At 41.0% G+C, this 23,076-nt stretch overlaps 1 protein-coding gene across 11 annotated transcripts in view; it reads right to left on the bottom strand.

Moving 5' to 3' along the window:
- The window catches only part of LOC134217609 (prominin-like protein), a 173,759-nt gene that overhangs the window by 11,761 nt on the left and 138,922 nt on the right, over window positions 1–23,076 (bottom strand). For 8 of the 11 annotated variants that reach the window (XM_062696398.1, XM_062696401.1, XM_062696395.1 and 5 more), the window contains 8 exons: window positions 19,076–19,521; window positions 18,719–19,010; window positions 18,457–18,660; window positions 18,244–18,387; window positions 17,517–17,855; window positions 17,332–17,453; window positions 8,569–8,619; window positions 8,155–8,289 (listed from right to left, as the gene is read on the bottom strand). In XM_062696398.1, coding sequence (XP_062552382.1) covers window positions 8,155–8,289; window positions 8,569–8,619; window positions 17,332–17,453; window positions 17,517–17,855; window positions 18,244–18,387; window positions 18,457–18,660; window positions 18,719–19,010; window positions 19,076–19,521 — 1,733 coding nt within the window. Of the gene's footprint in view, window positions 1–8,154; window positions 8,290–8,568; window positions 8,620–16,844; window positions 17,148–17,331; window positions 17,454–17,516; window positions 17,856–18,243; window positions 18,388–18,456; window positions 18,661–18,718; window positions 19,011–19,075; window positions 19,522–23,076 lie in introns of those variants that run through there. The other 3 variants (XM_062696399.1, XM_062696400.1, XM_062696405.1) reach the window with 2 other exon arrangements.

The following is a 23,076-nucleotide window of genomic DNA, read 5'->3' as shown; positions in this document are numbered from 1 at the left end:
GCAGTAGGGGCAATATGAACATACGGGGCAATATGAGCCACCCTGATTTTGAGCTTATTGACAAGTTTTATCATGTAAAAGTTATATGATCTTTAAGAGGATGCTCCACATATGCATCAACGTGAAAACCGCATTAAAATTCAATTCAAACATGAAAATACACTTGAAAATGTACATTTTCGCTGCATAGGCAAAATTATTATAAGATTTCAAGTTTATAAATAAGGTTTTGACACAAAACAGATTAAAATACAGGTCAAAAATACACCACAATCAAAAGATATATTAAAATTGAATATTGTGCACACATGTTTGTATTGATACAAATCTGAATTTATCATAAAACTTTTTTTCCCAAAACCAGTCTCTATGGGGCAATATGGGCATACCTGCACAGAGCAAGATATCAGGCCTTAAAATGCGAAAAAGTTCAAATTTCAGTAGTCAAATTCAAGAATATTATCATATATGTAATGTTCATTACGGAAAAATTACAACAGCGCATTACTGCGATCGAAACAGAAAAAATGATTATTGACCATTTGAAATGTGGCTGTTCAAACGGTAAAGAGTGGAAAATCGGTTCAGTCCGCTGTTGTGTGGCTTTTTAATTTTATTTGGTATGAAATACTCACAACTGTTGTAGGAATATAATATTCTTCCATATTACGATACTTTTTTCGCCTAAATAAACGTTTTGGATGGGTGGCCCATACTGCCCCAAATGGTGGCTCATATTGCCCCGTATAGTCGGGAACACACATTTAAATCAATACATTTTCAAAAGTGCATTCCAAGAATTTCTAAACGCATTTTTCGTCATTCATCGACGTAATATGAAAGGTAACATTCTCTAGTATAAGTCAACTACATTTGAACGATGTTGTTTTGAGCTTTTCAGCGCTTTTCGGAACGATTTCCTTAGGTGGCCCATATTGCCCCGATCCACAGAAAAAAATAATGAAAAGTAAACGGCACGTAAAACTTGAGATGCGGAAATTTACACTATTCTACGCGGAAATGGACCTCTTCCTAACAAGTTTGCTTACAACTTGCAAGCAATATTGACGATTCACGTCAAATATTGTATACATTTAGGCTATTTCACGCGTGGAATTAAGCTAATAATGGCGTTCCATTTATGTGCATCATATTTAGCGTAAATTTCAGTGGATTTTTCTATCTGTGATCACCCCTACAAACCTTTTTTTTTGGGGGTAGCATAGAAAGGAACAACACATTTTTATTGTTCTTGGTTCTTGCATTTGATTTTTGCTTCTTTCCAAGATTTTTTCTTATCCGTCTTTCTTGCTTCTATCGGTAAATTGAAGTCACACGATTAAAAAAACGACCGAAAAAAAATCGTGTGAAAACAGAATCCTGTGCATGCCACTCATTGCCGCCATGTACCCTTTGCAAGTTTAGGTTATCGACTTTCGTCTTACTTTTTACTATGTGGAAAACGATACTGAGGACCGAAAACATGTGTTTTGAGGAGAATATTAAATATATAAATTTTATGAAATAAGCAAAAAATATCCATTGCCTACCGGTGGGAATCGAACCCACACCGTTTCTATCACATTACCGCTAAGGTAGCTTAATGAGGGTAGCATGGAGTTTACCGTAGCATAGAGAGCACCCGTCTAGCGTACTGGGAGAAGTGCCATTTATTCCATTTATTTTCCTTTTCTCTGTTAATTATTTCTTACTTGTTCTTTCTTCCATTTTTCTTCCTCCCTCTATCTTCCTTGTTTCTTCTTTTCTCTTACTTCTTGATTTTTTTCTTCGTCTTCCTTGTTTCTTCTTCCTTGTTCCTTTGTTTTTCTTTTTTCTGCCTTCTTTATTCCTTATTCCTTAGTCTTTCTTACATGTTACTTCTGCCTTCTTTCTTTTTCCTCCTTCGTCCTTCCTTCATCCGTCTTTCTCTTCCTTTTTTTTTCCTCCTACAATCAATTCTCTACAACTCGATATCTCTACCTATGTCGATGGTTTTCTCTGTCACTTCGATCTACATAGATTTGGGCTTTCTACATCTCGATAACCCTTCTCGCTATCTCGATGTATTCTGGACATATTTCGATCAAGATTATTTCTCCCTATGTCGAAATATTCAAATTTGTGGGCTACTAGACCATCTTTGGACAAAAAAAAAACACATGAAAAACAAGATATGACATTTGTTCTGTTGTCGTTTTTCATAGCAACGATTTTTTTTTTCAATATAGTAGGGGGAATGACGGTTTTGGTAGGTTTTGTTCTATTATTGTCAGGATTTTTTTAAAACTGATTATGCCCAAATTTGGCCTAAACATTCTTTGCTTCTTCTTCTTCTTCTTCTTATTGGCATTACATCCCCACACTGGGACAGAGCCGCCTCGCAGCTTAGTGTTCGCTAAGCACTTCCACAGTTATTAACTGCGAGGTTTCTAAGCCAGGTTACCATTTTTGCATTCGTATATCATGAGGCTAGCACGATGATACTTTTATGCCCAGGGATGTCGAGACAATTTCCAATCCGAAAATTGCCTAGACCGGCACCGGGAATCGAACCCAGCCACCCTCAGCATGGTCTTGCTTTGTAGACGCGCGTCTTACCGCACGGCTAAGGAGGGCCCCCTCCTTCTTTGCATATCAAAGAATATTGTGGCCAAATTTCATAAAATTTGGTCAACAAAACCCCCCTTGACAATAATAGAACAAAACCTGCTGAAGCCGTCTTTTCCCCTACTCAAATTTTCTTCAATTCCTTGATCTCTCTTTATCTTGATGGTCCCTTCGATATCGAGATGTAAAAAGGGAACTGTATTTCCCTCTTGCTTTTCCTTTTGTTTGTTCTATATTCTTTATTCATTATTTTTGACCTTTATGCTTTATACATTATTCAACCACTTAATTTGTATCCCACCAATTTCAGCCTATCGATACATATCAGCCTTGATTCGCGCAAGACTGTCTAGCATCATTGGTTCTGGGCGTAAGAGAACTATGCGGCTTAACATACAGCGACTGTCAGGCGAGGGCGTTGTGGAACAATTCGCTCATTAGCTCGACTCAGAATCGAAGGACAATCAAGTGCAGAAAATGTAAACATATCGTGGCAGCAAGTCACAGAGGTGCTTGGTATCACACAAGGAAATCAACGGAAGAGCTGGTTCGATGTAGAGTGCCCAAGAGTTATAGATGATAAAAATCAGGCTAGGCTGCATACTCGTAGCAGCATGTAAAGGTTGTTTCCTAAACCATTTTTGTCCTACTTAAAGGGGTTAGACAAAAAGGTTGAGATAGGCAAAAATTTGTCGAAGTTCAAATCTGCATAATTTTGCGTAGAATGATCCGATTTTTATGAAACTGGAACCATCGCACGCTGTCCTCATGCAAAACCTCTGATTGGCCATTGACCACCGGATATGTTCCGGGTTTTCCGAGGGTATGTTAAAAATTCATTTTTTCTTCTGCTTGTCATTTTATATGACGTTTACTGTTTTATGCTTTCCCCAGAAACTAAAACTAATATACTGACCAACGCTGGCTGCAGATCGAAAATCCGTAAGGTATATGCAGAGATATGGCCATCTTCGTAAAAACGGTACGAGATTGGCCATACACCCTGAATAAATGTCACTTTCGCAGAACACCCGGAACCTGTTACAAATTGGCCAGAGAGTCTTACAGTCTTCAAAATGTATCTTTAATAAAGTTCCTACATTCATCGTCTTGGGAAAACATGAATTTTGACACCCATATGCATGGTTCCATGGTTCCAAAACCGACTCGAAGGGTGGCAGTGGACACTATCATTCTGGAAATGTTTCTGTAATCATCGTCTCGCAAAGCCATGAAGTCAGATACTCATATTTGCATTATTGCGTTTTTACGGAAATCGCCATATCTCTGCGTAGTTTAGATGGATTCTCAATCTACAGCCACCATTGGTAGTTCTAGTTTTTGAAGAAAACATAAAACATGATGAAAGTAAATGTCACATAAAATGACAAGCAGTGAAAAAAATGCATCTTGAACCTACCCTCGGAAAACCCGGAACATCTCCGGTGGCCAAGGGCGAATCTAAGGTTTTGCAGAGGGTCAGTATACTAGAAGAGTGTCCGCTTCTGATGGTCCTGGTTTTATCAAAATCGGATTATTATACGCAACGTTATGCTGATTTGAATTTCGACATAATTTAACCTATCCTAACCTTTTTGTCTAACCCCTGTTTTACATCTCGGAACGGGGACGCGCCTCTGGACACTGACTGTACTGGTAAGAATCGAAGGAATAATAAGGCAGCAACGGTAGGATGAAGCCCCAAGTGCAGGGCTGTTACAAACTAGTCGAATTCCAATCCGCGAAATCATATTCAAACTGACAGCCCCGAATAATTTGAATCACTGCTGATTGTACTCTAAGAGTACAACTTTGGCCATAACTTATAAGCGTAGTCCGATTTGGCCAATAGGAATAGGAAACAATGGGACAGGATTCTTTGTCGAGTATTAAGTTATTGCGAGTAAATCGGTCAAGGCAAAGTATCTAAAAAGTGAGTGAGATTTTTTAGCATATACATACATTCGCACTTACACACGCAGCTGAGATGATTTATATATGAAAGTCGGCCGTCTGAGCCTTCGATGAAAAAAAAATCGTTTTTGGTGTGAACATATAGCCTTTTTGTTACACCTTGGTTAGGGTGGCTCAAAAAACACTTTTTCAAATTTTTTTGATGGGCCGCCTTTTTATTCGGTTCTATTTGATGCCCTGATGCTCTGGACAAAATGCTCAATATGACCGTGTACGATATGGTGTACGAAGACGATCAGAACGATCTGTACAACATCTTGCTTAACCCGGCTTAAGCCATGATCAAGAACCATGATAGTCATTCAGTTCTTGTTGAATTAAATACAGAATGTTATGCTGAAAACCGCGAGAAGATTGGAGTTTATTACGCAAAGATATAAGCATTTAACTGCATTGTTGTAGGGGTGAATTTATTTCTTTTCAAAGGTAAAAGAAATAAAATTTGCTCAAACCTCACTTCACAGAAATGCTAATAACTTAGCCGGGCAAACTCTAATTTTCTCGCGGTTTTCAGCATAACATTCTGTATTAAATTCTTCAGGATCTGAATGAGTATCATAGTTCTTCATCGTAAGTTGTGCCGTCCAACTGCCATTCACTGTTTTTGGATGTTTCTGCATACATTTTTGCATATAAACTTCCATCGAGTTTAGCACCGCCCAAACGTTAACCGATTTGGCTGAAATTTTGTCCAGAGCACCAATCAAAAAAATTGAAAAAAGTTTTTCCCATACTAATTTGAGCCACCCTAACCTTGGTGTAGGAGAAAGGCAAAAAGCAGTTCTAACAATTCTGATCTTCCTTGATTCCTCTGTTATTATTAGCGAACAAGGTGCAGAAACCCATTCCACCAACGTCTTTTTCACTGCACATGCTTTCCGAATGCGGTTTAGAATGCCTTCCAAGTCGTTTTCTGATTTCATAATATTTGACATCACTCAGGTTCCTTCGGGAAATGTTGGGATGTCATTTTTAAAACAATGATAGCCATTTTCGACCGGGTACGTATGTTGTAAAGAAACTTGCTCTTCCAGTGAATTTAAGAAAATGGGCTACTGCTACCATGGGCTAGCGTTTTCCTAAGAGTATTCTCCGGAATTCTGTACATCGCTTCGGCTCAAAGAATCGGGTATGCTTTTCTTACCAGATCCATATCCAGAATAATTTGATTTTGTTTGTATTTCATATTTTTTCGATCGTGATTCATCTTGGAAGTCTGCGCATCATTAGGAACATAAACAAGCCCATGGTACTCAAAATTGTGCGCATTAGCAAATAGACATTTTAACACAAAATAATGCATATCTGTGTTACTTTTTAAGTGAGTACGATTGAAACAAAAAATATTCATTTATATTCATTTGATATTTTTGCTGCAGCACTAGACCTTATTTTATTATTAATTTATGTTTTCGTCATAATCATGGATAGGACACTGCATGAGCTGTCCTACTCACTACGGATATTGTGATGCGTAAAACGTGTCACTTACGACGCAACTTCCTAAAACATTATACAATTTTTAGAGGATAGAGCCAACCCTAGTAACATCGATGGACTTACACTTGTTTTATAGAATACTTGAGCAGTAAATCGTTGTCCTAAGAGCGCTTTAAAACAGTAATTCTTACTTGGGACTGAAAACGTTAAGGTCAAGAATGTGTTCGTACCAGGGTAAATATAAAAACCCAACTTAATTCACCGAGTAGTGATACTGCCTTTCTCGCATTTAGCCAAGACACCAACCTTATATGGTGGTAATATGGGTCGATGTACCATTTTCTTTATAACTTTTAAGCGCAACGGTCGATCGTTATGAAATTCAATAGTGATCAACTAGAGTTTGTAGCCCGTCGAATGCAACCTATTGCGAGGAAATTGGTTAAAAATTACTATACGAAAAGTTGGCTAATGTTTTTCGGTTTTCGTGTGCACACACACACACACACATACACACGGACAGACAGACATTTGTTCAGCTCGACGAGCTGAGTCGATTGATATATAACACTATGGGTCTCCAAGGCTTCTATAAAAAGTTCGTTTTCGGAGTGAAATGATAGCCTTTCGGTACAACTTTGTTGTACGAGAAAGGCAAAAACTAGCATAAAATGGAGAAGAACATTTTTTAAAGACATTACACTAAAAAATCATACAAATTGTTACCAAAAACCCGTTTCAAGGTTCAGAAGACCTCGGAGGACCTTCAGGATGATGAATATGGCAAACTATGCTAGATGGGAATGGGAATTCAAAAAAGGGCAACCATCGTGACGGGGCTTATGCTTTACTCACAATATCTCTGTTTAAAACTGACGATACGACGGTTGGCCACAATTAATCGTAACATCACCGTTGCAGGGCGCGTAGTTGCATCTTAGCGGACGGAGGATCGAAATGATAGAAAACACAGTTACACAACACTTAGTTATTGATAGTAATCGAGCAAAAAAGTTGATGGAAGCTTTCATGAAGGTAAGGGTAGGTGGAAACAACACAGACTTAGTGGGACACAACGAATGAAAGAATGCCAACTAGTGAGAGCGCGAGTTCCAATTACTAATGAGTGTATTTACAGGATGAATCGGATCGGATCCCTTCATCCAAGTACATATGCAGGTGCAACAGATGTTCGAGAATTCCGAAGTCCGTCTGAAATGCCTTTTGATTCGAAACATGTGCTTCTGGGAAATGGCTGATCAAATGCAACGGTTCTAGAATACGACAGAAGAGGTTTGACTAGGCAATGAGAAACATCGATTCCACCCATTGTTTGTAACCTGCTTGTTAGTTGATGACTTGATGGAAGCATTTGGATTATGATTGCTCTATTTTAGATAATCTATCACAGTCATTCCTAGGCATATTAGTATCGCTCGAATCCACTGTCGGTCCGGGAAGACGAGCGATCCCGTTTTGATTTTTCGATATCGTCCATCAGAGATCGTGGCCTTCGGAACGAAACTGTGCGGAAGTCCAAGGGCGAAGGCGTTCTGCTAGCCAAGATTCCCATCGACCGTATGGAACCAACACTGCTGTTGCTTCGGCTAACGTTAATTTCCCAACCGCAGCCATTGTCTTCAACGTCGCCACTTCGATGGCTGCCGACCTTCTGAAAGTCGTCGAACATTGAGCGTTGGAAGAGGCGGCTCAGTAATCGGTTTGGCGATGGCGGTGGGGTAACTGTAACCTTAGCGGGTGATTCCGGAATGTCACCGGAAGCATCGTACTCACGACTACTGCTATTGGTTAGTATTGATGGAATTTGAGGCACTATACTGGAAGAGTACAAGGTAGGTGTTAGGGGTGGGTTTTTCAGCGCAGTGGTACCTTGAATACCACCAGAGACGAATTTATTATTAAAGGAAGCATCGACCACTAATTGTACCTAATGAACACGGGAATGAACCTATGTTCTAAATTACACTATCGGTGCGCATTTGTTCGTGTGGTGTTTGTGATGGTCTAGAGACATCTATTTACTAAAACGTTTATTTGTTCTGGTTGGCGGAGTGGCTAAGACGGGAAATGGTTTCTGATTGAGGACAAGAGCGTTTGACAAGCAGTACTTACTTTGGTGCCATGTCATTGTATCTTGGTTCCCGACTGTGGCCTCCGGAAGGGCTGCCATCTTCGTAGTATACATCACGTCGATCGCGGGACTCCCTACGGCGATCATTCTTCTTGCGGCGTTTGTTTTTCGGTCCACTAGAAGAAGCAAGAGTGAAATATACATTAAAATCGATTTTGAATATATACTCGAGCTTTATTTCACTTTCTAGCGCAAGTGGAACGCACTGTTGTCTTACTAAAAGGTGTACACAAAGAGTTAACGGCCTAAACAGTTTATAAATGGGATGCGATCAACAGCAATAAAAAAAGTAGGAGAGACTCCCAATTTTAAACTATGAGCGATGAAACAAATTTGGATTACATTTGTCCTGATTCAACATTAAAATGGGGGATGCGATTAGAAGCACAACTTACCTCGCCAGTGGAATGTTGTCCCGTTCACTGTATGCATCATACAGGTACTCCCTGCAATGAGACGGGGAGAGAGATACCACGAAAATAAAACACTCGAACGTAAGTAAAAGTGTTGTCAAATTGAAACAAATGAATGATTTTTTTTAGTTTTGTTAGTCAAATGAATGATTACAACCAAATGGGGAACAAACAAGATTGTACCAATTCGATTTTAGATGGAAATGGGAAACACGTCATAAAAAAATTAAGAAGAAACATATAAAACATATGGCCAACTACTTGTCATGGTAAAATTATTTCACAACAAAGAAAAAAATAGAATAAACATGAATTAAATTCAAAATATATATATATATAAAAAAACAGAAACAAGATAAAACATAATTAGCACAAAAGAAATAAATAAGAATAATGATTGATTGTTATGATAGATACAATAAAGTACTCAATAATATACGCAAGAAATGACTTCCCATTAGTATTACGTAGGACTACCAACCCGGAGATGGCGTTTTCGATTCTAGATTTGGTTTTCGATGTTTTTCGAGTGGAAAACATTCTCAACAAATCTACTCGCAAAGATACATACTAAAAAGGCTTTAATTAATAACTAGGTCGCTTTTTCTCGTAAAGCTGCGCCGGGTAGATCACATCCTTGACAAGGTGTGTTACAATGAAATTTCATGACTAGCCCAGCTCCAGAGATCCCTCATCAATTGCTTGAGCTTGGCTTAATGATGTTACATTCCGTAGTTGCTACTCCGTGATTGTCCAGAACAAACGTGATTCCACAGAGAACCAATAGATGCAGCATGGGAGTTGCTCTCCAATATCAATGTGCACATCCGAGAGCCCTAAACTGGGGAGAAAATGATGATGCAATCACTCGCCCGCTGTACACCGAGTATACCTTTGCACTTGCAGTTCAGTGCAGAGTGTTGCGAGTTGAGTTGAGTTGGGTGGTAGTTTTACATTCGCTGATCCAAACGTAAACTGCTTATAAATATAACCTACAAGCTTTTTAGAGGATTCCCATAATAAAATAAACATGTGGATTCGTAAGCATTTTCGCAAAACCGTACGAAAAACCTTTATTAAAAATAGCTTTCTAAACTTAACGGTCTTATTGAAAATAAAAATCGACTCAGGGCCCGTTGCTTAACTTTGGACCGGGCGGCTATTAGGGCACTACCTCCAATCTAGGTAATCGATTTTTTATGTAAATCTTTATGTAATTCTTTTGGCATTACATTCCCACACTGGGACAAAGCCGCCTCGCAGCTTAGTGTTCTCATTAAGCACTTCCACAGTTATTAAATGCGAGGTTTCTAAGCCAGGTTTCCATTTTTGTATTCGTATATCATGAGGCTAGCACGATGATACTTTTATGCCCAGGGAAGTCGAGACAATTTCCAATCCGAAAATTGCCTAGACCGGCACCGGGAATCGAATCCAGCCACCCTCAGCATGGTCTTGCTTTGTAGCCGCGCTTCTTACCGCACGGCTAAGGAGTGCCGTTTTTATGTAAATATTAGTGTAAATAGTAATAGGTTATAATATTGTAGTTTTAAGTTGAATCAAAAATAGTGCCAACAAAGGCCAAAATGTTAAATATTTCCTTCTAAAAACCATTAAATCAACAGAATGCGAGGAAATATTCGATTACAGTTCTGCCAACTATGACAATACCCCGAGTGCTTGCAAGTTCTCCTCCAGCGTCTTGTACATAACACAATAATGGGTGCGGTGATGAATATTTTTTGACCGCAGTTTCTTCTGGAGCCCGTAGTAGGCCCGACTTCCACAGATGTTGCGCGTTTGTATTTCACGACTAACATTGTTATCAGCCGTTAGCATGGATCCAAGGCAGACGAATTCCTCGACCACCTCGAAGGTATTCTCGTTTATCGTGGCGGGCCCTGTCGCGCTCGGCCCACAAGCATGTACTTTGTCTTCGATGCATTCACCACCAGTCCAACTTTTGTTGCTTCACGTTTCAGGCGGGTGTACAGTTCTACCACCATTGCAAATGTTCGACCGACAATGTCCATGTCATCCGCGAAACAAATAAATTGACTGGATCTGTTGAAAATCGTACCCCGGCTGTTACACCCGGCTCTCCGCATGACACCTTCTAGCGCAATGTTGAACAACAGGCACGAAAATCCATCACCTTGTATTAGTCCCCGGTGAGATACGAACAAACTGGAGTGTTCGCCCGAAAGAAAGCAGTGGACTCAAGCCCATCGCCGTGCACTAAATCGCTCGCCACGACAAGGGCAGAAATCTCCTTCAAGAACCTGAAGCTGATCGGAGTAGTAACTACACCGTCGTCGGCTGGGAGCAATACCGGCCCGTGCACCGGGACGTGACGCAGTGCACCAAATGTTTCAATTTCGGGCATGGCACCCGAAATTGCCACATGGCCGCACGCTGCAATAAGTTTGGCGAACTGCACCCGATGGAAGAGTGCGACAAGATGGAGGTGGCCGATCCAAAGTGCGCCAACTGTGGCGAAAAAAAACGGGCCACTAAGAAAGGCTGTCTGAAATGCGCGGCGTTCCTGGAAATCCGAAGGAAAGCATCAACCAAAGCCCATCCGAAGAGGAAGCGTGTTCCAATGATCGACGAGGTGAATCTTTCTGCTATCACGGCTCCCCGACGAGCGGTACCAGTACTTCCAGCGTTGCAGCCGCACAAGCGACTGACCGCAGCAGCAGCATCGATTGAAGCCCCAGCACCACCAGCTCCATCCTCCAGCGATTGGCCCCCGCTTCCTCCTCCTGAGTTTCGTCGATAGCCGGAGAATCAAACTGTCCCACCGGAAGAATCTGCTCCGCTCTACACCCCGGTGCAGCTGACGCCAATCTTCTCCCAGCTCGCCACTCGGCTGCGTGGTTGCAAAACCCGATTCGACCAGGTCTTCACTCTTGGCATGTTCATCATTAAAAATGGCTGCTAGGGTGGGTCTGGTAAACTGGAACGCTTGCTCGCTAAGGAAATAGACGTGGCTCCGAAACGCACCTACACCGAAGGTGAACGTCAACTTCCCGGACTTTCGCATCGTGAGACTCGACCGGCCGACCAGGGGAAGTGGTGTGGCCATCGCTCTTCGCTACAACATCAACTGTCGTCTGCTTCCAAGCTTCTAGCTCAGTGTCATCGAGGACATCGGTGTCGAAATCACCACTTTTGTAGGCACAATCGCACTCATCGCGGCGTACTACCCAACCCAAGCAAAGTCGTCGATGACACATCGGCCGCCCTTCGGAGGGAAATCGTCAAGCTAACGCGAAGACAAGGTCAGTATATGGGGCTATAGTCGCGGCAATCGAAATGGCACCATCTGGAGCGACGACATGGAGGAAGGCCACTACACGATCCTGAGCCCGGATTCCCCCACTCGGCTGAGTCGGTCCGGAGTCCATGCAACGTTAGATCTGTACATAACCAACATAAACGACCACATCTCCCAGCCGGTTGTGTACCAAGAGCTCAGCTCGGATCACTATCCCGTGGTGGCGGAAGTGGGCTCCTCGGTTAATCGGCATCAGCTGATCCGGCAAAACCCATTCCACATTTGATCCCATTAGACAACAATGGTTCTAAGGATCGCTTGATAACTCCTGCAGAGAAGGTCGCCGAAATAGGTCATCAATTCGTCAGCCCACATTATCTCGGACAGAATATCGTCAATCCGCACGGAGCAGCCGTTAGCGAGTATGCAACCAGCATTCACCTAACTCACAACGACCTCTCAGCTGGCGAATTGACGGCCTATATCAAATCGATGAAAAACATGAGGGCCCCAGGCTTCGATAACATTCCGAATCTCGAGCTCAAACACATGAGTGCTCCGTTCTTCGAACATATTTCGCTGATCTTTAATCAGTGTCTCCGGCTCAGCTACTTCCCATCGTCCTGGAAGTCAGCCAAAGTCATCCCCATCCGTAAGCCTGGGAAGGATCCTTCCTCCCCCAAAAGTTATCGTCCCATCAGCCTTCTCTCAGCTATTCATCACCGGTTACTTGAGTCTGCCGAAAATCTCAACATCTTGAAATAAATTATATTGAGCGTCTTAGGGGAAAATGTTACAAGGTTAAAATACTTCAAATTTCCATTTACTTCCGCTATATTCACTTATGTATCATCAGATACGTATTTCGTTTTCTACTTGAAAACTTCTTCAGTGTTTTGTTATCGACTCAACGCGGTCGGTCAACCGTACACTAACTGACTCTAGTTACCAACGTCCTCAGACGGAACAAGTTTGTCTCAAAAACATCCGCCATGGACTTACTCGATGTTTAGAAGGCATACGACAATGTATGACATGATGGCCTGGTGTACAAACTACAACGCTACAATCTTCCCAGCTATATGATTGAAAATCATCAACAATTACCTGTTGGCAAGGACATTACGAGTCTCAATCAGCGGAGCGAGCTCTAAAGCGCACAACATTGTTGCAGGCGTCCCTGCTTTTCAACCTGTTCACCTCCGAAATGCCAGAACCTCCAGAAGGCGACATTTTGTCTCTGTTCGCAGATGACACCTCCATCGTATACAATGATAGAGTGATCAGAGCGCTCTAACTCTAACTAACTCTAACTCCAACGAGGCCTGAATGCCCTAACAGAGTACCTCACCAGCTGGAAGATCTGTATCAACGCGGCGAAGACCCAGGTCATCATTCTCCCTCACTCTAAATCCCCTAAACATGTTCCGCCTGGAGACTGTAAAATCATGCTCAATGGCACAACTGTGGAGTGGGCCAATGAGGCCGACTACCTTGGCTTGACCCTCGACAGCAAGCTTATTTTCCGCCAACAGGTTGACAAGACGGTGGAGAAGTGTAACCATTTTGTTGAAACTATTGTACCCTTTGATCAACCGTCGGTCGTCATTGTCCCAGAAAAATAAGCTTGCTGTCTACAAGCAAACCTGGGAGAGCTGCCCAAAAACTCATCATCTGAAACTTCAAAACGAGTTCAAAACAAGTTCCTGAGGATGATCATGAATACCCCTCCCAGGACACGAACTTCTGAGGTCCACCGTCTGGTCGGTATTAAAACTCTACTTTTGTCTTTTTGCAATGTTCTCAACATCGATATGTACCCAACCTGGCTCGATCAGCATATGCGCATCATACAAACCCAACTATCTTGAATACGAGATGTTCAAGGGACTCCAAAACATTCTCGAGTTCAGCTCAATGCGTCTACAAGATCAATCAAGGCTTTTGCAATGTTATATCGGCATATATCCAATACGCTCCAATAGACATATGCGCATCATTTAAAACCAATTTTCTTGAATACGAGATGTTCAAGATTCTTCAAAACGTTTTCAAGTTCAACCCAAAGTATCTACCGGATCTCTAGTTGGGTCTCCAGTAGCCTTGCGAGCAAAGGCGTATACGTAATCCTATAGGATTGCCAATCCGGAGATGGCGAGTTCGATTCCCGGTTCGGTCAAGGATGTTTCCGGGTGGGAAATATTCTCGACTACCTGGACATAGTGTATCCATTGTACTTGCCACACAAGATACATACTCACTCATGCAATGGCGGGCATAGAAAAGTTTTCAATTAATAACTGAGGACATGCTAATAGAATACTAAGTTTGAAAAGCAGGCCAAGTTCCAGTTGGAGTTTAGAGCCATTGAAGAAGAAGAAGATATACCGGATCGACCAAGGCTCTTTGCAATGTCCTTAATATCCCTTGAAGTGCGTGGATTGTGTCTTATATCTACGTTTAGAAAACCATAGGAGCTTTGGAAAAGCAAGAGGAGTGAAGTTTAATAAATCTAAACCGGTCGACAGAAAGGTAATTTTTAACTCCTTTGACGATTGTAAGAACAATAAGTGTTATGTCTTGTCTCGCGTCGCGTCTTTAAGTGTCGGCACCAACGTTTCAAAAGGGCGTAACTGCTTTTGTCAACAAAAGCTTCTCCCGTCGGTGGTGGGCTAATTTGAGCCCAGTCACGCAATCCAATCCCACTCTCTTTCATTCTTTCATGAAATTGCGCTAGATTGCGATGGTAGGCTCAAATCAGCCCACCAGCGACGGGAGAAGATTTTGTTTACAAAAGCAGTTTCGCCCTTTTGAAATGCTGGTGCCTGGTGCATACTGTACCCTTTGGAAATTAAAAAAAAAATGTCAAAAATTTTATGTAGACTTGATATTAAACGTTATTTTCTTTCTTCCTTTTACTTCCACTAATTAATTGTTGTGTATCATATAGATACGTATTTCTCCACTTGAGCACTTCTTCAGTGTTTTTGTCGACTGAAGAAAAACATTACTCGCTAACTTTAAATATGGTGTGTGGGTAGAACACTAGGTAGCCTAGTATGCTGCTCCCAAGGAGAACGGTCACGAAAAATTTGGTCTAATTCTTCTTCTTCTTCTTCTTACTGGCATTACATCCCCACACTGGGACAGAGCCGCCTCGCAGCTTAGTGTTCATTAAGCACTTCCACAGTTATTAACTGCGAGGTTTCTAAGCCAAGTTACCATTTTTGCATTCGTATATCATGAGGCTAACACGATGATACTTTTATGCCCAGGGAAGTCGAGACAATCTCTAATCCGAAAATTGCCTAGACCGGCACCGGAAACCGAACCCAGCCACCCTCAGCATGGTCTTGCTTTGTAGCCGCGCGTCTTACCGCACGGCTAAGGAGGGCCCACATTTGGTCTAATTACTGAAGTAAATTTGACAGCTGCTCCAGTATGGGAGAAATTCCACTTTTCTTTGCTTAATAAAAGGAAGAAATATTTTAGTTAACATAGCAGGCGATCTTAGCGTTTCGAAATTTTCGCAATTGACCATGTTCAAGAATTTCAAAAACGGAATCATTCCTTGACAGGGTTTGCAGAAATCGCTCTTAATAGATAACGAACAACGATAAAAGAGAGACAAACTGTTCCGAATCATAACAAGCCATGATAACAAATTTATCAAACTTGTATACTGCCGTTATACGCATAACTGTCCCATGTATATAGGGAATCCCAGCAAACATGGGACAAGTATGCGTATGACGGCAGTATAATACAAGTGCGAAAAAACAGAATCGGATAAGAAGCCCCCACAGAAAAATGGTGACATCATGGGGTATAACCTCTCGAATCAGTTCTCTATCATGACAGCTTGCGAAAAAAGTCTCTCGCGGTATGCTACATATCGTATATGTATGCAGAGATGATAAGTGAGAGACTTGTTCATTATATTTAGGATTCAATCCCTGTTCCTTGACCATTCCTTTGTCCTATCTATTTGCACAGTACTTTAAATGTCCATATCATACTACCTTCAAGACCATACAGACAGTTCAGTATATTACTTGAATTTTCTTCTTTCCATCGAAATCTTAGAAATTGTATTTGTTCCTTTGGTTAAATAATTCATTATTTTATCACTGTGATGTTTGAAAAATAAACTAAGTCCATCACTATTATGTTATTTTAGTCTGTTACTTCCATTATTAATTCAGCAATGCATCTGCATAAAACCACTGTTCATACTCCAATATCTTTAAGCAGTGGTATCTGGTGCTGAGAATTGAGAGAGTGCAAACCCCATTGCGTCTTTCATTCCTATTGCTAGATATAACAAATATTCGTAGTCCGAATACGTAAGCGATTTTTGTGCGTCCCCGCATACATTCCCAGACTCACATTCTTTTATTAACTTTATTAGCATGAAAAAGTTCAGGCTTATACTTTTCATTAGTCTATGAATTTTATTTGCTTTTAGGTATGAGATCATTTATTAGATCGCATAATGAATTGCATTAGTATTGTTGAAAGGATTTTTGCCAAAACTTATTAGAATGTTTGTTTTTACGGATAGTTGGTTTGTTATTCACTCAAGATCAACAATAGGGTTATCGTTTAATCATTGAGCATCACTTACCTATCGCACTTTTGAACATTCAATAATCACCCACAATCAGATTTTACACAAGCAGTAGAAAGTTAGGATGCAATTGTTATGTTCAGTTAGTTAGTATGAGAAGTATGACTTGCGACTACGAGAATCATTAAAGAATGTATAAAGTAGAGAAATACAACTTACCAAACACACTCGGAAAGAATTCAAACTACGTCACGTAACAGTGTTAGCTCGTTACAAAGGTTTTTCAAATTTACACGTGTTATTAATGATTTGTACACACTTATGAGAGAAAGGGGAAATCGTTAACTTCAAATGAACATCAGCTAGTAGGTTAACTTTGGAAATGGATAAATAATTATACACTACAGAAAAAGTTGATAATACTGTTTATTGATTGACTGGTGAATCGATCGGCTTAAAAACTAGTTAAAGCTCTAAAATCTAAATCAACACAACGACGTGCACTGCAGGCAGTCTACTAAATACGATTACAAAACATTCGTTCTAAATTTTAGAGTAGGAAAAATGATTGTATAAAATTGACTAATCTCGTATGTTCTCCGTTCAGAATGGTACATGAGTCAGAATATACAGGGATAACCAAAATTGGGTACACGTGTTTAACGAAGAAAACGCAAAATTTAGGAAGGTTTCTGGAGCGAACCAAGTTGTCTACGTGCACAGATGGGGGTTGCGCCAGAATCGATAAAAAACAAACATTAGTTTTACAGGCTAGGTCTGTATAGTTTAAAAAACAAAAGTTAACCACATAAAGTGGGGATTTGTGTGTGAGAGAGGTTTATGTGAGATGGCAGTTAAGTGTAGTTGTAACACAGTAGAAAATGAATGCACTTACGATTCGACCAGAGGTCCAGGATAGGGATCAGACTTGGAGTAGAGCGTGGACAGCTTCACGCAAAGTATGATTGTCGGCAGGAAGATGGCCAAACACCATCCCACTCCAGTCCAGAATCCATTCTAAAAGTAAGAAATATTGCAATGAGCGTGTTAACTAAGAAACAATCAAAGGAAATAGCTCACGAATGGATCCACAATCCTATTACAGGTCGCCACCTGCATTGATTCGTACACATTGAACAGCGGTCCGCAGCGCCCGATGTGCCTGCTGGTGGATTCAATGACCAAGTTCAGATACGAGTGAATCTGCGCCAGGACGCCTTCCGTCAGTTCCATGGTAACCGACACGGCAAAGTCCTGTCCGTATTCGTTGATGTATTTTTCGGCCTCCTGAATTTCGGTCAAGAACTCATCGATGGCCTCGGCGAACGAGTCGCGTCCGAACTTCAAGCTGTGATCCAACGTGGTTGAAAGGTTGACAAGCTCATTTGTGTAGCGCAACATCGGTTCGACTAGATTAGACTGTTCGAAAAAAAAATTAACATGAGCGGTCAGTTTTCCAAATTTGTATAGGCTGGATTATAATTTCCGTGAGAAATATTATAAAAACGGTCTAAATAGTGTTCATTATTAAATTACTTTCAAATAAAAATTGAAGCTATGATCAGGAGAAATGCAGAACAATATCACGATATCACTCAAGAAATTACAATCTCATCAAACCTAATCGATTTACGGTGATCTATTTAATAAGCAACAAACAGGAAAATTTGAGCGTGAATGGAAAATGTTTTCAATTTTTTTCAGAAACATTGCAATTCATATCAATTATCAAATATCAGCTCAGCCAATATTTTGCTGGCTTGAAAAGTATAGCGAGAAATGAACAAAAATATCACAACAGTTTTACCTGATAAGATGACAGATGCAGAGCCTGGTTCTTCAGATTCACCTTGATCTCATTCATATCCTTACCCGAGGGCACCTGGCTGGCTACTTTGCGCAATTCGTTAGCTATATCGTTGAGGTTGTTTTGTGTGATGTTATTTGTTAACTGTGGAAAAAAATCAATCATTAGTCAATCGACAATATTTACTTTATCTCACGATCTTATTTAACTCACGTTTTCAACAAACTTATAAGCCGCGAAATCGTTTAAACGGGAGTCCCGTAAAACACCGATGTTCGTCTTGGCTTGATCGTCCAAAATTTCAACTTCTGGAACCTTAATCTCATCCTTCAGCCGCTCCAGCTCCCGTGTGATGCCGTATTCTTCTGGGAACTGACGAATTTCCTGAATGTCATAGAAGTTAGACAGCTTGAGCACCTAAATAAACAAATACGTTTAAACGAATCATCTCAACGTTTAATAGCTACAAATGAACCTGATAAATAGAATTGTTTGCGCCGCAAGACTCAATCACATCAGCGATTGTAATCGGATCCAGCTGTCTATTTGATCCCTGTTGCTTCCATTTAGATCGCGCACTCTGAGCCCCTATCCGTTGGTACTGTTTGTTCAAATTGAAGTACGTATCGATGTAATAAATGAGCTGACTATCGTGGGGCTGTTTCAGCGAATCGCAAACGCTTCGCCGGACAAGACTTCCCGCCAGGAAGGACACTAACGTTATAATTAACGTGGCCGAAAACGCGAGGAAGATTATGAAAACTCCACTGAAATTCGACGAATTAGTCATAGATCTAACTTTAACTCTCAACTTTTAACAGACAATACTCACAACATCAAGAATCTTCCTCCAGCACCTTTATTGCAGCAATCGTCCCCGTAACCATCCGGTCGCTTACCACAGATTCCGCAGAGCAGTCCACATATCAGACACAACAGGATCAGCAGTAGGAGTGAACTCACCGCCAATCCAGCATAATACCGGTAGATACTGTACTGTGCAATGTAGCTGTCGGCCGTATCCAAGTGCCGCACCGTGTTGTTCCCAATCATATCGTTGACGTTGTTCAGCTTGGACGTAAGCTCATCGGAAGCAGATTTGATGGCACGGCCGGTGCTGTCCGCAGCCGCCGTTACCTGTGGGATGCGGCTACGCACGGTTTCCTGCAAGTTTTGCTTCATGTTTTCCAGCTCTCGGACACCGTTCTGCACCGCCTTATCAATGTTATCGGAGAGCAGCTCATGGACGTTGTTGGTGATCTCGCTCAGATCGGGCAGCTGAGGATTGGGCAAAATGTTCAACCATATGAATGTAATTTCTATATAATCAAGGCATGTAATTGACAACGATGGCAACAATTATTATGCTAAGGTTAACCAATGAAAATAATTGAACGTATTATAGCTATTTAACCCTTATGCGGCCGACGGGGTACCCGTGTTCCTTTTTCAAATTCAAGTGGTGATATTTCAATGAATTTTTATAGCTGAAAGCTGAAACTCGGTGACATCTAAGAACTCCATAAAATGTAGCATCTGTGAGAAAATCACATTGATACAGTGAGGAGGGACGTGGGGAGGGCATCTGATTTTTTACCACGTGGATGGCCGACAGGGTACCCGTGTTCCACTAAATTGATATTTTCATAACTTTAACAATTTTCAACCGATTTAGATAATTTTGACAGTTTTGGAAACAGAAACTCATATACTTTTTGCCCATAGTCAAGGTTTACAGCTTTTGTCCATGGTTATTAAAGAAATCTTTGAAGTAAGACTTAAGAGTCTACACACGTAACCGAAGGACTATCAACCAGTTTCGAATATATTACATGCTCATTGCGCTTCTTAGAATAGTCGGTGTTCACAGTATACATTATGGGTCTCCAAAAACCCCTGGAGTAAGGCCTAAGTCACCCAAAAAATCCCTGGAATAAGATCTTATGGTCTGCTAACGTAACCAAAGGTCTATCGTGTAAATTTTAAAACGGTACATGCTCTTTATGGTGCTTAGCATATAATGCTTTCACAGTATAAGTTCCTGGTAATCCAATGACCTTTTCTTAAAACATGTTTGCATTCCAAGTAGTTCTTGTTGCTGTCATTGATTCCAGGTAGTCTCCGAACTCCATACAGTCAAGGTCTTCGGATCAATCTCCGTAATGGAGGCAGTTAACGAAGAATAAACCAGTTGCGTGACTCCTTTTTGGCATATGTTTGTATTCAAAGTAGTTCTTGTTGTTGTCGTGGGCTCCAGGTAGTCTACGAACTCCATAGAGTATAGATCTGTGGATCAACCTCAGTAACGGAGGCAGTTATTGAAGAATAAACAAGTTGTGTGACCCCTTCTTGGTATTTGTTTATATTCCAAGTAATTCTTGTTGTTGTCAGTGGTTACAGGTAGTCTACAAACTACAAAAATTCAAGGTCTGTGGTTCAACCTCCGTAATGGAGGCAGTTAATGAAGAATAAACAAGCTGTGTGACCCCTTCTTGGTATATGTGTATATTCCAAGTACTTCTTGTTGTTGTCGAGGACTCCAGGCAGTCTACGAACTCCATAGAGTCAAGGTCTGGGGATCGACCTCGGTAACGAAGGCAGCGTTTGAAGAATAAAAAAGTTTTGTGACCCCTTCTTGATATATGTTTGTATTCCAAGTAGTTCTTGTTGTTGTCGTTGGCTCCAGGTAGTCTACGAACTTCGGCTACATGCCCGGTGCTGTGAATTTGGTTTCATCAGTACCGGCTAAGTTGCGAAGGACGACGGAAGTCCTTCATAGTTTAGTAGGGAAAACACCTGTCTAGCCTACTGGTTTCGTTGTATCAAACCCCACCGAAGTTCTCTAGATCAATCTCCGTAATGGAGGCAGTTGTCGAAGAATAAAACAAGTTTTGTGACCCCATCTTGATATATGTTTGTATTCCAAGTAGTTCTTGTTGTTGTCTTGAGCTCCAGGTAGTCTATGAAATAGAGTCTAGGTCGATGGATCAACCTCCTTAATAGAGGCAGTTATTTGAAAATAAGCAAGTTGTGAGACTCCTTCTTGGTATATGTTTGTATTTTAAGTAGTTATTTTCATTGTCGTGGGCTCCGTAATGAAGGCAAGGCAGAATACGTGAATGGAATCCGTATTTTTCTTGTCGAAGAGACGTACAAACAGGTACTCATAAATGATTCATAATAAGCTACAGGCAGTGAAAGTTATTTCATGAAAATCTTTATTGTTTGCGACAAATTGGGTCGAAAACGTGATAAAATCGGGTTAGGCAAAATCAGGGGTAGACAAAATCTGGGAGTGACAAAATCGGGTCAACCTCATCTGAGTGAATATACGCATTCCTAGTACAGTAGCCGTTCGATAATTGCAAAATGTTTACTTTTCAGTTATCGAATGCCGTTCGATAACTGCAACGCCTTCTAGACGTCAAACGGTTGTCAATCGAACGTCAAATACAAGAAAAGTGCATCTAAATGTGCAGCGCAATGCAGCTGTCATTGAGTCTGACATCGGTTTGAAGTTTAGCGGTCTGATAACTGTAAAACTGTTGCAACTATCGAATTGCAGTTAAATGACTTGCAGTTATCGAACGTCTGCTGTAGTTTTTGTTTTGGCCATGGTACTAGGTAGTCTATGAACTCCATATAGAAATGATCTGTAGATCAACCCACGAATGGAAGGCTATTGGTATATGTTTGCATTTCAAGTAGTTCAAGTTGTTGTCATTAGCTCTGGACAGTTATTGAAGAATAAACAAGATGTGAAACCTCATCTTGATATATTAGCATTCCAAGTAGTTATTGTTGTCTTGTTGTTGTTGGTTCCAGGGAGTATACAAACTTCATTGATATCACTAATATGAAGTCTATGCTTTGGAAATGCAAAATGTAAATAAATTGGAACGATACAACCTCACGCCGAGAACGTGCGGGAAAAAACGGGCTAATATCGCAAAGATCATGTACCATATTAAAATTAGATTAAGGCCACTCCTCACGGAATCCAAGTTTCAAAGTGCTCGCGTTTTCGGGGGCACACCAATCGATACGGAGGCGGCGGACAACTGTATTTTTTGTTGATTTAGCTTTGCTGCGTCGCAGCATGCGTGAAATAATAAAAATGACAGTTGTGCGTTGCTTCCGTATCGAGTGGTGTGCCCCCGAAAACGCGAGCACTTTGAAACTTGGATTCCGTAAGGAGTGACCTTAAAGACCCTCTAGATATTCGTGTAAGCCTAGAAGTCTAACTCCATAAATTTCTAGGATGACCATTGGCATATGCCATGAACGCATTTTATTCATGGGCCCCAAAGGCATGTACCAAATTTAAAACAGGCTGATATATCTCTGGTGTAGATCCTAATGCCTTACTTCAGGGTTTTCTTGGATGATCATGAACATTTAAAATGGGTGCATTCTATTCTACGTACTATAAATGGCATGTATAACTATTCAACTAGGCCGAAGGAACTCTGGTTACGCGTGAAGTTCTTGCTGTTCTCTTGGAGACCCATGAACATATGCAATGAAAGCGGTATATTCTATGTACCAAAAAGGGCATATGCCACTTTTGAAACAATCCGAAAGGTTACGTGTGAAGATCCTGAGGCCTATTTTAGCATTTTCTTGGAAGACCATAAACATATGCAATGGACGTATTCTATTCTATGTACCACAAAGGGCATGTACCACTTTTGAAACAAGCCAAAAGATCACTGGGTACCCATGCAGATTTAAAGTCCTATTCCAGGGTTTTCTTGGATGACCATGAACCTATGCAATGGACGCAATCTATTCTATGTACCACAAAGGGCATGTAACACTTTTGAAAAAATC

This window comes from Armigeres subalbatus, chromosome 2 (genome assembly GCF_024139115.2).
Source record: "Armigeres subalbatus isolate Guangzhou_Male chromosome 2, GZ_Asu_2, whole genome shotgun sequence".
NCBI classification, from domain to species: Eukaryota; Metazoa; Arthropoda; class Insecta; order Diptera; family Culicidae; genus Armigeres; species Armigeres subalbatus.
This window is presented reverse-complemented; position numbering and strand designations above follow the sequence as displayed.